The sequence below is a fragment of the Ranitomeya variabilis genome, chromosome 3 (assembly GCF_051348905.1).
Source record: "Ranitomeya variabilis isolate aRanVar5 chromosome 3, aRanVar5.hap1, whole genome shotgun sequence".
Lineage (NCBI taxonomy): Eukaryota > Metazoa > Chordata > Amphibia > Anura > Dendrobatidae > Ranitomeya > Ranitomeya variabilis.
This window is the reverse complement of record NC_135234.1, coordinates 651,936,975-651,954,364: the sequence shown is the minus strand read 5'-3', so window position 1 is coordinate 651,954,364 and position 17,390 is coordinate 651,936,975. Positions and strand designations below refer to the sequence as shown.

General features: G+C 42.0%; 1 protein-coding gene across 2 annotated transcripts in view; it reads right to left on the bottom strand.

The window, feature by feature from the left end:
* Nucleotides 1-17,390, bottom strand: part of MARS1 (methionyl-tRNA synthetase 1) — a 56,375-nt gene that overhangs the window by 32,206 nt on the left and 6,779 nt on the right. For both annotated transcript variants that reach the window (XM_077297738.1, XM_077297740.1), the window contains exons 2-8: nt 16,285-16,375; nt 9,063-9,141; nt 8,827-8,955; nt 8,205-8,280; nt 5,747-5,919; nt 4,957-5,069; nt 3,907-4,023 (exon numbers count right to left, since the gene is read on the bottom strand). In XM_077297738.1, coding sequence (XP_077153853.1) covers nt 3,907-4,023; nt 4,957-5,069; nt 5,747-5,919; nt 8,205-8,280; nt 8,827-8,955; nt 9,063-9,141; nt 16,285-16,375 — 778 coding nt within the window. The remainder of the gene's footprint in view (nt 1-3,906; nt 4,024-4,956; nt 5,070-5,746; nt 5,920-8,204; nt 8,281-8,826; nt 8,956-9,062; nt 9,142-16,284; nt 16,376-17,390) is intronic.

Below are 17,390 nucleotides of genomic sequence, written 5' to 3'. Positions count from 1 at the left end.
ACCCCCACATATGGGATACCAGCGTACTCAGGACAAACTGGGCAACAAATATTGGGGTCCAATTTCTCCTGTTACCCTTGTAAAAATAAAAAATTACTTGCTAAAACATAATTTTTGAGGAAAGAACAATTATTTTTTATTTTCACGGCTCTACGTTATAAACTTATGTGAAGCACTTGGGGGTTGAAAGTGCTCACCACACATCTAGATAAGATCCTTTTGGGGTCTAGTTTCCAAAATGGGGTCACTTGTGGGGTGTTTCTACTGTTTAGGCACATCAGGGGCTCTGCAAATGCAACGTGACGCCCGCAGACCATTCCATCAAAGTCTGCATTTCAAATGTCACTACTTCCCTTCCGAGCCCTGACGTGCGCCCAAACAGTGGTTTACCCCCACATATGAGGTATCAGCGTACTCACAACAAACTGGGCAACAAATATTGGGGTCCAATTTCTCCTGTTACCCTTGTGAAAATAAACAATTGCTTGCTAAAACATCTTTTTTGAGGAAAGAAAAATGATTTTTTATTTTCACGGCTCTGCGTTGTAAACTTCTGTGAAGCACTTGGGGGTTGAACGTGCTCACCACACATCTAGATAAGTTCCTTGGGGGGTCTAGTTTCCAAAATGGGGTCACTTGTGGGGGGTTTCTACTGATTAGGCACATCAGGGGCTCTGCAAACGTAACATGATTCCCGCAGACCATTCCATCAAAGTCTGCATTCCAAATCGTCACTACTTCCCTTCCGAGCCCCGGCATGTGCCCAAACAGTGGTTTACCCCCACATATGGGGTATCATCGTACTCAGGACAAACTGGACAACAACATTTGGGGTCCAATTTCTCCTATTATCCTTGGGAAAATAAAAAACTCCGGGCTAAAAATCATTTTTGAGGAAAGAAAAATAATTTTTTATTTTCATGGCTCTGCGTTATAAACTTCTGTGAAGCACCTGGGGGTTTTAAGTGCTCACTATGCATCTAGATTAGTTCCTTGGGGGGTCTAGTTTCCAAAATGGGGTCACTTGTAGGGGAGCTCCAATGTTTAGGCACACAGGGGCTCTCCAAACGCGACATGGTGTCCGCTAATGATTGAAGCTAATTTTCCATTCAAAAAGCCAAATGGCGTGCCTTCCTTTCCGAGCCCTGCCGTGCGCCCAAACAGTGGTTTACCCCCACATATGAGGTATTGGCGTACTCAGGAGAAATTGCCCAACAAATTTTAGGATCCATTTTATCCTGTTGCCCATGTGAAAATGAAAAAATTGAGGCTAAAAGAAATTTTGTGTGAAAAAAAAGTACTTTTTCATTTTTACGGATTAATTTGTGAAGCACCTGGGGGTTTAAAGTGCTCACTATTCTTCTAGATAAGTTCCTTGGGGGGTCTAGTTTCCAAAATGGGGTCACTTGTGGGGGAGCTCCAATGTTTAGGCACACGGGGGCTCTCCAAACACGACATGGTGTCCGCTAAAGATTGGAGCCAATTTTTCATTCAAAAAGTCAAATGGCGCTCCTTCCCTTCCGAGCCCTGCCGTGCGCCCAAACAGTGGTTTACCCCCACATATGAGGTATCAGCGTACTCAGGACAAATTGGACAACAACATTCGTGGTCCAGTTTCTCCTTTTACCCTTGGGAAAATAAAAAAATTGTTGCGAAAAGATCATTTTTGTGACTAAAAAGTTAAATGTTAATTTTTCCCCTCCATGTTGCTTCTGCTGCTGTGAAACACCTGAAGGGTTAATAAACTTCTTGAATGTGGTTTTGAGCACCTTGAGGGGTGCAGTTTTTAGAATGGTGTCACTTTTGGGTATTTTCAGCCATATAGAACCCTCAAACTGACTTCAAATGTGAGGTGGTCCCTAAAAAAAATGGTTTTGTAAATTTTGTTGTAGAAATGAGAAATCACTAGTCAAATTTTAACCCTTATAACTTCCTAGCAAAAAAAAAAATTGTTTCCAAAATTGTGCTGATGTAAAGTAGACATGTGGGAAATGTTATTTATTAACTATTTTGTGTCACATAACTCTCTGGTTTAACAGAATAAAAATTCAAAATGTGAAAATTGCAAAATTTCCATTTTTTTCACAAATAAACTCAGAAATTATCGACCTAAATTTACCACTAACATGAAGCCCAATATGTCACGAAAAAACAATCTCAGAACCGCAAGGATCCGTTGAAGCGTTCCTGAGTTATTACCTCATAAAGGGACACTGGTCAGAATTGCAAAAAATGGCAAGGTCATTAAGGCCAAAATAGGCTGGGTCATGAAGGGGTTAAGCCTTCAAACAAAAAGGCTATAGAAAGACTTCAGGACTTCCAAATAACATCAGTGAGGATGGAAAAATTGCTGACTGTGGGATGGCACAATATTGCATTTTGCAACAGGAAATGATGGAATAGACCGTTATAACAATAGATTATAGATAAAACATTAGACCGGTGGTGAAAATAAAAGACTGCCAATTAAACATAAGTGAATACCAAAAGATAAGTAAAACAACTAGCTTCAATGCAAGGCTAGGTTCACATTGCGTTAATGTGTGCACGCTAACAGACAGCGTTGCACGGCAAAAATGTTGCAATTCACGCCGTGCCACGCGTCCGTTAGCGCACCCATTGACAGCAATGTAAATTTCGCCTACAGTGCATCGCTAGCGCGTGCTTTTTTTGGCTCGCGCTAGCGATGTGCCGTTCTTCTGTGGTGTGCCGCGGACGATGCTTGCAGCGTCCGTGGCGCGCCCGAGGTCCGTTCCCCGGTCTTGCAGATCGGGGATCTGCGAGAGTGGGGACGTTAACGCGACCCCTAACGCGGGCCCTAAATAAACATTGCGTTAGCGCAATCCGCTAGCGCTAAACGGATTGCCCTAACGCAATGAGAACCTAGCCTTAGCCTGCGTTCACACGTTGTGTCTGCAGTGCAGTTTTTGGGCCACAATCGGCACGTTTTATCATGATTCTCAAAAAAATGTGGAAAAATTTTGAAGGTTTTCCTGCAATCGTGAAAAAGAAAACACAACGTGGATGCAATGTGTGAGCCTTCAGCTAAAGTCATCATCATTACATCAAATCATTACTAATCTTTATTCTGTACTTGTTAGATCTTGTGTAAAATCTACTTATCTGTGTGCCAAACGTCAGACTTCGTTATACTGTTAAAATTCAAGGGATTCTCCACTTACAAGTTATCATCTATCCCCAGGTCAAGTGATAATTTGTTAATTTGTGGGGGTCCGGCCACTGGTACCCACATGAATAGGCAGAACGGTGAACTTTTTTCCCTGTTACAATGGCTCATGCTCGACCTGCGCTGCATTCATTCCCTATGACGGTGTTTGGATTTTTCGATCAGCCCTGTTGGGAATGAATGGAGCACCGGTTGGGAATCCACCCCGCCAAGACATTTTGTAATGAGGATAAAAGTTCCCATCTTGGATAAAAATTCACAGATATCCCAAGCAGTCAGACCCACGCCGATCAGAAGATGTCACCTATTCAGCAAATAGGTGATAACTTTTTCTAACCGGACAACGCATGTAATATAATATTTGAAAGATAAGGTGTCACTAATGAATAGCTGCTCACAGGATGTTCTGCCGCTAGGTTGCCTAATAATTAGCTTAGTGCGCAGCAGAACCCAAAAAATCAACGGCCCTTCATGTAATATGCCGGAATGCTGAGTCCTCCAGAATGACAGATGCTCTTTGTATATGGATCTCTGATAAGTGAGGTTCCTGGATGGGCGTCATCACTATAACCGAGAATTCCTTAACAGACAATATGAAAAAAGTAGGTTTTGTAAAGTAGATGACCTATTTATGCCAGTAAAGGCACTGATGGGCAATCAGATGTGGAGATCTGAGCATCAACACCACTATAACCACCATGAACCATGGACAATCTCACCTGGCAAAGACGTCAGCGCTGAGGACGGAGCCAATGATGTTTCCCAAGTGAGGAACGTTGTTCACGTACGGCAGGGCGCTGGTGATCAAAACATTCTTCTCTCCTTCTCTAGGAAGTCTATGATGATAAAGAGCACCTCATGTATGTGTCTTCGGCTACGTTCACATTTGCGTTGTTGGGCGCAGCGTCGGCGACGCAACCAACAACGCATGTACACAAAGCAGCGTTTTGCGACGCATGCGTTGTCATAAGATCCTACAGATCGGGACTTTCGGCGCAGGGAAAACGCTACAAGTAGCGTCCCCTGCGCCCTGTCTTGTGCGTCTATATGACGCATGCGTCGTAAAACACAGTACAACGCATACCGGCGCATGTCCATGTGCCCCCCATGTTAAAGATAGGGGCGCATGACGCATGCGTCGGTATGCGTCGACGACGCTGCGCCCAACAACGCAAATGTGAACGTAGCCTTACAGGACAACCTGTGCATCGTTCAATGCCATTGCATAATCTGATAACATTTCTCCATCTATTCTCAGAAAGCAAAAAACATATTTAAGCCTTGATTAATCAAAGCAATTACGCCAGAATGCTTAAGCTGCTATGAAAAGTTGCGGAATTTTTGCCCAATGTGGAATTGCGCAAAATGTTTGTGACTTTTGTCATGCCGGGGCAGAGGTGGGAGTGACGCCAAAGCTCATCTAATTCATGACGAGCTGTGTTGTTCCGTACTCCAGAAATCTTACTCCAATCCACTTGTCAGACGCCTCTTAATGAATCAGGAGCATCCGACTCCAGCACGCCCCCTCATCAAATCCGTCCTAAACGACACCGGTCTTGATTAATTTTGCGCCATTACACTGGTAACAGTTTACCATAGACATTGGAAATCCAACTTAGGTCACATTCGATCAATACAGATTTCAGCAGTATGTTATATATATGTTTTAAGGAAAATATCAGAATTGGAAACTAACTAGAAAAAATTCTAATTGAATGATATCTACTTGGCTCACTATGTGAATGATAGATTATACAGCCACGACTCACAGAGGGTGCAGCCTGGGTTTAGGCCTTGGAGCATCTGTAAGACCCTTGGACCAAGATTCTGCGGCGGCAGCAATATCCTCCTCAGACAAAGTTTGGACAGCTGAATCTGTCAACTGGAAAAAAGAAAAGTTTGTGTATATTATGGTGCATAATCTAACAAACCAGAGGTGGGAACATATCAAGAGCAATTGGTAATGATAATTTTTACTACAGTGATTGTATGGCAGGCTCACTTTTGTATCAGTAGGTGAACAGTGCCGATGGCATCATGTTCACCTGCCCACGTCTCATCTAGTTTTTGCAGGTGTCAAGACATCAGAACCACTCAGAATCTTTTGAAGTGAGCAGCTCCTGATAACACCATTAATTCAGACAATTTAACAACTTACATATATAATGCCTAATAACTACTGATGAGTGAATGTGTTTGAATAAGGCGTTATCTGAGCATGCTCGGGTGCTAGTCGAGTGTCTTTGGCGTGCTTAAATAATATGTTAGCGTCCCTGCGCCTGCATGTCTGGCGGCTAACAAACAAGCAATCCCCGCATGTGTTGCGGATGTTGAACAACCATGAGACATGCAGCCGCAGGGACTCAATCATATTTTTCGAGCACGCCGAATACAGTCGGTTACTACACAAGCATGCTTGGATTACACCGAATCCGAGCACGTTCACTCATCACTACTAATAATCAACAAAATAAAGTATTATTAATAAGAGAGCCACTATTCACACTGAATAATAATGTGTGCACATAGAAAAGTCTCCATAAATTGTTGGATGCGAACCTCCTGTTCATTGCAGGCAGAGGTATCGAACGGGGGAAAAGGTGCGGGCAGCTTCTGAAGATACGCTTTTAATGCTGAAGGCCCCTGGCCTTTGAGAACTGATTCGGCAGCTTTTTGACACGGCTCCAACTCGGTCACCTTTATGAACCAATTCTTTAATGAAGCCAAATCTTCTGCAAAAAAGAAAATCACTACTGTCAAATCCCCCCGACAAGGAGTCATGTACATAAGTCACTGAGGTATTTATATACGGTACTTACACCAGGAAAAAGATCACCATAGAAACTTCTGGGGAAAATGACAGATCTTCATATATTCTATCACTATATAAGAACGGGATGGCTGGTGTGCAGAGGCAGCTATACCATACCAGGTATACATAAATAATAATCTTTATTTTTATATAGCGCTAACATATTCCGCATTGCTTTACAGGTTGCACACATTATCATAAAGACGCACTGGCACCCATATGGAGAGGAGGCTGCTGGTGTGCGTAGGCAGCTATACCATACCAGGTATACATAAAGAGGCACTGGCACCCATATGGAGAGGAGGCTGCTGGTGTGCGTAGGCAGCTATACCATGCCAGGTATACATAAAGAGGCACTGGCACCCATATGGAGAGGAGGCTGCTGGTGTGCGTAGGCAGCTATACCATGCCAGGTATACATAAAGACGCACTGGCACCCATATGGAGAGGAGGCTGCTGGTGTGCGTAGGCAGCTATACCATACCAGGCATACATAAAGACGCACTGGCACCCATATGGAGAGGAGGCTGCTGGTGTGCGTAGGCAGCTATACCATACCAGGTATACATAAAGACGCACTGGCACCCATATGGAGAGGAGGCTGCTGGTGTGCGTAGGCAGCTATACCATACCAGGTATACATAAAGAGGCACTGGCACCCATATGGAGAGGAGGCTGCTGGTGTGAATAGGCAGCTATACCATGCCAGGTATACATAAAGAGGCACTGGCACCCATATGGAGAGGAGGCTGCTGGTGTGCGTAGGCAGCTATACCATGCCAGGTATACATAAAGACGCACTGGCACCCATATGGAGAGGAGGCTGCTGGTGTGCGTAGGCAGCTATACCATACCAGGCATACATAAAGACGCACTGGCCCCCCTATGGAGAGGAGGCTGCTGGTGTGCGTAGGCAGCTATACCATGCCAGGTATACATAAAGAGGCACTGGCACCCATATGGAGAGGAGGCTGCTGGTGTGCGTAGGCAGCTATACCATGCCAGGTATACATAAAGACGCACTGGCACCCATATGGAGAGGAGGCTGCTGGTGTGCGTAGGCAGCTATACCATACCAGGTATACATAAAGACGCACTGGCACCCATATGGAGAGGAGGCTGCTGGTGTGCATAGGCAGCTATACCATACCAGGCATACATAAAGACGCACTGGCACCCATATGGAGAGGAGGCTGTCTGCCGTGATATATAATTTGTTTATTTGTAGCTACGGACTAAATTAGGCAATGAAAAATGCACCAAGTAATATATGTGAATTATATCTTTTGTTTGGACGTGTAGTGACTAAAATATTTTAAGGGCTGAGACCACGTTATACAATATTTTTAAAAAAACCCTTGAAGGGTTTCTACCAATTTTGTGAGTTATCCCCATAAGGGCTCTCAGGAGGTCCAACCTCTGGGATTAACATCAATTCCCAAGAAAATATCTCTATACTGCTCCTCCTGAAAGGCCTGAAGGTCAATAATGTGCAACCTCAGAGTGCTGGAATATGGATAAATGCTATTCTTACAACTTGGTGTTTGCTGAGCAACAAAAACCAGCAAAAAAGCCCTCATACTTTACCCCAACCGCTCACTGCCCACGTATGAGCTCAGAAAACAATGTAGAGCTGCCGTATCTGCAGTACATGTGTCTCACAGAGTTGCTCATAACCCATTTTTTTTAGTCAAGTTACCTTCTTAGTTCATTGCTATGCCAAAGAGTAAAAACTATTTAAAGGGAACCTGTCACCATGAAAATGCCATCCAATCTTAAGGCATCAAGTGATAGAGCAGGAGGAGCGGAGCAGATTGTTATGTAGTTTTGTGGAGGCTACTGAAACAGACTAAAAGAGACATAGATAAACACTTAGGAAGCCTTTGCAGGTGTTTTTTGTTAATTATTCTAAATTTACTGAGATAATGACTTGAGTTTTCATTGGCTGTAAGCCAAAATCATCAACATAAACAGAAATAAACACTTGACATAGATCACTCTGTTTGTAATGACTCTATATATGAGTTTCATTTTTGTATTGAAGAACTGAAATAACTTAACTTTTTGATGATATTCTAATTTTGTGAGAAACACTTGTATATCAATCCCTCTGCTTCACCTGCTTTATAATCTAATTTCCTGCAGACTGGATGGCATTTTCTTGGTGTCAGGTTCCTTTTAATAATATTTAAAGCAGAAACTTACCCGACAGAGTAGACACATCATGAATAATAGGAAAAATGGCCCCCCACACCACGATGTCAGCAACAGACACTGCATCCTATAAACAGCAAAGACTGGAATCAGCAAAAGACCAAAGTCATATTGGACACCTGTAGGCCTCACTATAGATGGCAGCACAGTGGCTGAAGGTTAGCACTGTTGCTTCACAGTGCTGGGGTCTTGGCCTCAAATCCTACCTATGACAGTATCTGCCAGGAGTTTGTATGTTCTCCCCGTGTTTGGGTGGGTTTCCTCCGGGTTCTCCGGTTTCCTCCCACATTCCAAAGACATAATGATAGGGAATCTACATTGTGAGCCCCAATTGGGACAGCGATGATAATGTCTGGAAAGTGGTGTGAATTTACTGGCACTATACAGTATAAGTGAATAAGATAATACATAAATAATGGAGGACTGGAGACACAACATTACACCCATTGTAGGCCTGGAGAGGGTTATGTATGATGACATATCTAATACATGATATCTCAGACACCTCATCTAGAACTACTATTATGGGAGTGACATATGAATAACCTGAAGTGCTTACATAAGGTGTATCGGGCCGCTATATAATTCCAATATAATCCTGAGCTGTACTCACGCCTGTAAGATAGGATTTCTTAGCAAGACTTTGAGAAATATGTCCAAATTGCCTGCCAACAAATGCTAGCGTTTCTTCCTTTTTCTTCCCCTGCACGATATTTGCATGCAATGCCGCAGAGACGACTGGCTAAAGATATAAAATACACACAGGATTAGGTTACAGAGAACAAATAATAGAAACGGAACTGGTAAAAACAGCTAAATGCTGTGTATTATCATGCTGGAGCAACTTGCCTGAAGCTCTCTTGCCTCCCATTCCACCCACTGATTATTTAGGTCATCCGGCTCCTTCCCAGCTGCCAAAGAAAAGTACCTATAAAAGGAGAGAAAGGCTAACTATATTTATAACATACAACAAAAGGCCCCTAAGGCCACATTCACATGTTCAGTATTTGGTCAGTATTTTACCTCAGTATTTGTGGGTCAAAACCAGGAGAGAGTGATAAATACAGAAGTCTTGATTTTGGCTTACAAATACTGAGGTAAAATATTGACCAGATATAGAACGTGGCTTAAAACTCACAATCGCATAAGAAATTGCAGGTATCAATAAGGGAGAACTAATAAGGAATCTTTACAAGGTGGAACCATTAATAGCATTTAGGACCACCTTAGGAAAATACAGTTTATACACACTGGGCACAATTATTAGGCAGTATTTTGACCATATCATCATCATTATTATGTAGATTTCCCACTTACAACCAAGGATAAAGCAGATTGGGTGATGTGTATTTGTGTAATAAGGAGGTTGTTCCTAAGGATATAATACCCGTTATTTTATTATTAAAATTATTAGGCAGATTGTTTTCCTCAGGCAAAAAAACGAGATTTACCCGATTCAGAAACTGTTACAAGTCTTAGGGTATGTGCACACGTTGCGGATTTCTTGCAGAAATTTCCTGAAGAAAACCGGAAATTTTCTGCAAGAAATCCGCATTTTTTTTTTTGCGTTTTTTTCGCGTTTTTTTAGCATTCTGCAAGCGTAATTAGCTTGCAGAATGCTAGTTTTCCAAGCGATCTGTAGCATCGCTTGGAAAACTGACTGACAGGTTGGTCACACTTGTCAAACATACTGTTTGACAAGTGTGACCAACTTTTTACTATAGATGCAGCTTATGCAGCATCTATAGTAAAAGATAGAATGTTAAAAATAATCAAAAAAATAAAAAAAAAGGTTATACTCGCCCAGACATCTCCTCACCGGCGTCCGTTCCTCTTCCTATAGCTGGTCTGTGCGCACAGGACCTTCCGTGACGTCACGGTCACGTGAGCGGTCACGTGAGCGGTCACATGACCGCTCACGACCAATCACAGGACAGTGACGTCATCGGCAAGGTCCTTCACCGCACATCAGCTACAGGAACCGAAGCGACAGCGTGCAGTGGAGGCGGGAAGACATCGAGGGTGAGTATATGACTATTTTTTATTTTAATTCTTATTTTTTTACCAATTATATGGTGCCCAGTGCGTGGAGGAGAGTCTCCTCTCCTCCACCCTGGGTACCAACCGCACATAATCTGCTTACTTCCCGCATGGTGGGCACAGCCCCGTGCGGGAAGTAAGCAGATCAATGGACCCCTAGGTGTGCGGAATCCCCTGCAATTCCGCATTTTAATGAACATGTTGCTTTTTTTTCCGCGATGCGATTTTTTCGCGGAAAAAAAGGCTACATTTGCACAAAAAATGCGGAATACACTTAAAATAATGGGAGGCATATGTAAGCGTTTTTTTCGCGTTTTTATAGCGAAAAAACGCGAAAAATACTTAACGTGTGCACATGGCCTTACAGAGGGATGCAGCACTATTGATAACATATTGGTGCAAGATCACAGAACCAGCAAAAGATTTGTTACAAATACTCATTAAGATCGCAAAAATGTGAGAAGAATCGAATGTGAAGCAACAGGAAGCCATTATCCTACAGTGATGTAATTTTCCAGAACTACAACCTCCCCGGAGAGCCCAGAAATACAAAGTGTTCGGTGCTCAGAGACATGGCCGAAGTAAGGAGGGCTGAGACCAGACCACCACTGAGCAAGACACAGAAGGTGAAACATCAAGACTGGGAAAAAAAATTTCTGAAGACAGATTTTTCAAAGGTTTTATGGACTGATGAGATGAGAGTGACTCTTGACAGACCAGATAGATGCATCCACGACTGGATTAGTAAAGGGCACAGACCTTCATTTTGACATAATAATAATAATATCCCACTTAACCAGCACCTGATCTTCTACTTGAGTGCAGACCACTACTCTTGATCTCTACTTCGATACCAGCAAGGTGGAAGTGGGGCACTGCTTTGGTCTGCTATTATTAAAGAGGAGCTATGGGACTATTTCAGGTTGAAAATAGGACTCAAAATTAACTCCCAACGCTACTGACAGTTTTTAGAAGACACTTTCTTCAAACAGCGGTCCAGAAAAAAGTCTGCATCTTTCAAGAAAACCATCATTTTTATGCAGGACAATGCTCCATCGCAGCATCAAAGTTCCCTGCTGCTTGGCTGCCAGTAACGGCCTTAGGCCAGGTTCACACTGCGTTAACAGCAGCCCGTTCAACACATGCGTTAACGGGCTGCTGTTAACGCAAGTGCCGACTTGTCATTCCGCTAGCGCAGATAGAGCTAGCAGTTGCTCTATCTGCGCTAGCAGTGACAGACCCGGAAATGCTGCAGCCCGCGTCCCAGGGTCCGTCACTCAATGACGGCACATAACAAGCGCATGCCCATTAGCGATACGTCCGATATTAAACTAAATGGCGGCGTTAACGGACTACGTTACACCGCGTTATGCCGCGGTGTAACGTAGTCCGTCTAACGGACAACTAAAACGTAATGTGAACCTGGCCTTAAATATGAAAGAATAATGACATGGCCCCTTCCTTGTGGACCCTTCTTATATGGGAGATTTATACTGAAGGAAGACAGTACATCTCTCTCAACAGTCTGGGAGGTTGTGGCCGATGCTGCACAAAAAGTTGATCATCAACAGATTAAGGACCTGACAGGCTCTATGGATGGAAGGATTATGACTGTTACGGAAAAGAAGGGCGGCTATATTGGTCACTGATATTTTTTGAAATATCAAATGTATTTTTATATATTTATAGCTGTTTGGATGTTAAGCTCACTTTAACAGATGAAAATAAACAAGTCAGATGTGAAAATGATCTACCGGTATTTTAATTTAGTTACATACGTTATAATAGATAAATGTGGATAAAATCCGCGCTGCTGTGACAAATAATGGATCCAGATATAGTTATAAGGTGTTCGGGTGGTTTATTCAACGCGTTTCGAAGCTCATGGCTTCTTCTTGAGGAAGTTTCACACAGAGATAACCAACGAGTAAATGGTACATTACCACTGAGGTCCAGGTCTCCAAGTGTTTCAAGAAAAGCACATCCAGCCCATGAATGGCAGCGCTTCCCAGGACTCACATTCAAAGATGATATTTCATATTTTTTTATTTCATAACTTAAAATAGAAGAGATACAACGTGTTTCGGATACAGTATATATCCTTCTTCAGGTAACATAAAAACATAGTACAAATCCTACTAGTATAAAATTGAATTGAATTTTATACTAGTAGGATTTGTACTATGTTTTTATGATACCTGAAGAAGGATATATACTGTATCCGAAACGCGTTGTATCTCTTCTATTTTAAGTTATGAAATAAAAAAATATGAAATATCATCTTTGAATGTGAGTCCTGGGAAGCGCTGCCATTCATGGGCTGGATGTGCTCTTCTTGAATTACTCATCCTGTGTGAGCCTTACTCTGGCTCTTTCACTTGGATCCACCCGAGGCAAGCTGCAAGCCCTGTATATTGAAAAGTATCTCAGAGGGAATTTTGAGGATACATAATCCAAAGCCATTTCAGTCTTTTATCAGGTGAGTGCATAGAATTGTGCACCCTTTAAAGGCTATAATATTGTGTTTACGCACTTAGGGCGCCGCGATTTGTCTGTTCTTCGTTCCCAAACAGGGTTTTTTTGTATACAGGTCTCCAAGTGTGGCACACTCACCGACGCACGTTTAGGAACTGATCCTTCGGCACCTTTTACTCATGTTTGCCTGCAGACCTCTGCCCCTGTAAATATCCCTTGTGATTTTTATGCCTCATAGGCCACTAAAATATATATATATATATATATATATATATATATATATATATATATATATATATATATATATATATTAGTGACTTACATTTGCTCCTTATCTTTGCCATTTCTTACATTCCTGACACAATAGCCCTTATATTACATATTTTTATGGCACAGATGAGGTTATATGCACGTAATTCCATACCTTAGCAAATATTCTCTTACAAGGTTATTTGACACCCCAGTCATCGCCCCCCTTCTTAACTTCATAATAGTGAATAAACTGGACTATAACTATATCTCCATATACAGGTGCTCCTCACTACATTAGAATCTCATCATGAAGAACTGAAATAAATTGAATTTAATACAAAAAGTGAAACTCATATAGAATTATTACAAACAGAGTGATCTATTTCACGTGTTTATTTATGTTAATGTTGATGATTATGGCTTACAGCCAATGAAATCCCAAAAGTAATTATCTCAGTAAATTAGAATAATTAAGAAAAAAAAACCTGCAAAGGCTTCCTAAGCATTTAAAAAGGTCCCTTAGTCTGTTTCAGCAGGCTCCACAATCATGGGGAAGACTGATGACTTGACAGATGTCCAGAAGGCAGTCATTGACACACTCCACAAGGAGGGTAAGCCACAAAAGGTCATTGCTAAAGAAGCTGGCTGTTGACAGAGTGCTGAATCCAAGCATATTAATGGAAAGTTGAGTGGAAGTAAACAGTGTGGTAGAAAAAGGTGCACAAGCAATTTTTGATGATATTCTAATATAGTGAGAAGCACTTGTACATCTCTGCAAGCACGCACGTATACTCCCCCCATTGATGGTCCGAGCTATTCCATTATTCTAATCATTCTTGCATTTACATTTTCATGTATGTTAATTAGTGTGGGTCCCGCTTCTGCTGTGCTAGGTTGTTGCCAATTATTTAATACAGATTCTTCTAACTTTCAATCATGTGTTATTCTCCATCACGATCTCATGTTCGGTGTTTTTCATCCCTTTGAGCTTTTGAATCTGTGTGAATGGTCTGCCATTCTTATCCTTGCATATTTATGTCACCGCTTTTTTATACTGTATCAGCATATATACCTTTTGACATACAGTACAGACAAAAAGCTTGGACACACCTCATTTAAAGATTTTTCTGTATTTTCATGACTATGAAAATTGTAAATTCACACTGAAGGCATCAAAACTATGAAGTAACACATGTGGAATTATATACTTAACAAAAAAGTGTGAAACAACTGAAATTATGTCTTATATTCTAGGTTCTTCAAACTAGCCACCTTTTGCTTTAATGACTGCTTTGCACACTCTTGGCATTCTTTTGATGAGCTTCAAGAGATAGTCACCAGAAATGGTCTTTCAACAATCTTGAAGGGGTTCCCAGAGATGCTTAGCACTTGTTGGCCCTTTTGCCTTCACTCTGTGGTCCAGCTCACCCTAAACCATCTCGATTGGGTTCAGGTCATCTGGCGTAGCACCCCATCACTCTTCTTCTTGGTCAAATAGCCCTTACACAGCCTGGAGGTGTGTTTGGGGTCATTGTCCTGCTGAAAAATAAATGATGGTCCAACTAAACGCGAACCTGATGGGATAGCATGCCGCTGCAAGATGCTGTGGTAGCCATGTTGGTTCAGTATGCCTTCAATTTTGAATAAATCCCCAACAGTGTCACCAGCAAAGCATCTCCACACCATCACACCTCCTCCTCCATGCTTCACGGTGGGAACCAGGCATGTAGAGTCCATCCGTTCACCTTTTCTGCGTTGCACAAAGATACGGTGGTTGGAACCAAAGATCTCAAATTTGGAATAATCAGACCAAAGCACAGATTTCCACTGGTCTAATGTCCATTCCTTGTGTTCTTTAGCCCAAACAAGTCTCTTCTGCTTGTTGCCTGTCCTTAGCAGTGGTTTCCTAGCAGCTATTTTACCATGAAGGCCTGCTGCACAAAGTCTCCTCTTAACAGTTGTTGTACAGATGTGTCTGCTGCTAGAACTCTGTGAGAAATTGACCTGGTCTCTAATCTGAGCTGCTGTTAACCTGCGATTTCTGAGGCTGGTGACTCAGATAAACTTATCAACAGAAGCAGAGGTGACTCTTGGTCTTCCTTTCCTGGGGCGGTCCTCATGTGAGCCAATTTCTTTGTAGCGCTTGATGGTTTTTGCAACTGCACTTGGGGACACTTTCAAAGTTTTCCCAATTTTTTGGACTGACTAACGTTCATTTCTTAAAGTTATGATGGCCACTCGTTTTTCTTTACTTAGCTGCTTTTTTCTTGCCATAATACAAATTCTAACAGTCTATTCAGTAGGACTATCAGCTGTGTATCCACCAGACTTCTGCACAACACAACTGATGGTCTCAACCCCATTTATAAGGCAAGAAATCCCACTTATTAAACCTGACAGGGCACACCTGTGAAGTGAAAATCATTCCCGGTGACTACCTTGTGAAACTCATCAAGAGAATGCCAAGAGTGTGCAAAACAGTCATCAAAGCAAAAGGTGGCTACTTTGAAGAACCTAGAATATAAGACATAATTTCAGTTGTTTCACACGTTTGTTGAGTATATAATTCCACATGTGGTAATTCATAGTTTTGATGCCTTCAGTGTGAATTTACAATTTTCATAGTCATGAAAATACAGAAAAATCTTTAAATGAGAAGGTGTGGCCAAATGTTTGGTCTGTACTGTATATAAATTGCTTGGTCCAATTTTTTTGTTTATCTAACATTACAGTACCAGCAAAGTGAATTAGTTTTCTGAAATCTCATACACATGATGCTTATTTTTTTTCTTGCGGATTTCAACCATCAGAACATTTTTTCAAATATGCAGCGTGGCAACACCCATTCAAATGAATGGGAAAAAATACAAGTAAAAATTCATTTAAAAAACAAAACAAAACACAAAAATGTGTTTTTTTCTGCCAAAACACTGGTTTTTGGTGCAGGAAAATGTTCTGGAAATACTCAATGTGTGAACATACACTAATACACGCTGTAGCTTGGGATCAGAATAAGATAGTCATGCAACATATTTACAAAGTTACTGATTTTGTAGGTTGCTTCTACATGGTGAACTGTATTTATAGGTGGACATATTTAAAAACTGCAGATGTAGATAATGTGTGCAAACTGTAAAGCGCTGTGGAATATGTTAGCGCTATATAAAAATAAAGATTATTATTATTATATGCCAAAAAGTTAAACTGATACATGCCCTTATACCCATATAAGAAGCCCCTAAAGTACCCACTAGATAGGCAGAAATGATGAACAGACCATGGACTGAATGCTGTCAGTACTCACCTGCAAATCGTATTGGCAGAGAACAGGTAATTCCCGTTATTAAGCTCTAGTGCTGGCAGCATGGCTTGTGACAAGAAGGGCACAACATTTTCTATAAAAAAAAATATAAAAAAAAAAACTTTTGTATTTTTTAATATAAAAACATAATATATCTAGAAATACATAGCTATACATGTTGCATTGAACAGATTAAAGTTGTTAATTAGATGCACAGAAGGTCATAGGTAATATAATTATTAAACAAAATATTTAAAAGTTTTTCTAAACCACTAATCTTCTCTCCCCCACCTTGTACAGCCCCTGCTCATCTCTCCCCACCTTGTACAGCTCCTGGTCCTCTCTCCCCACCTTGTACGGCTCCTGCTCCTCTCCCCCCACCTTGTACAGCTCCTGGTCCTCTCCCCCCACCTTGTACAGCTCCTGGTCCTCTCCCCCCACCTTGTACAGCTCCTGGTCCTCTCCCCCCACCTTGTACAGCTCCTGGTCCTCTCCTCCCACCTTGTACAGCTCCTGGTCCTCTCTCCCCACCTTGTACAGCTCCTGGTCCTCTCCCCCCACCTTGTACAGCTCCTGGTCCTCTCCCCCCACCTTGTACAGCTCCTGGTCCTCTCCCCCCACCTTGTACAGCTCCTGGGTCCTCTCCCCCCACCTTGTACAGCTCCTGCTCCTCTCCCCACCTTGTACGGCTCCTGCTCATCTCTCCCCACCTTGTGATCTGTTTGGTACCTCTTGAGATTATAATGTGGATGCAAGCACTACACTCATATACACTGCTCAAAAAAATAAAGGGAACACTACAATCCCACATCCTAGATATCACTGAATGAAATATTCCAGTTGTAAATCTTTATTCATTACATAGTGGAATGTGTTGAGAACAATAAAACCTAACAATGATCAATGTATATCACAACTAATATCCCATGGAGGTCTGGAGTTGGAATGATGCTCAAAATCAAAGTGGAAAATGAAGTTACAGGCTGATCCAACATCAGTGGAAATCCCTCAAGACAAGGAAATGATGCTCAGTTGTGTGTGTGGCCTCCACGTGCCTGTATGATCTCCCTACAATGCCTGGGCATGCTCCTGATGAGGCAGCGGATGGT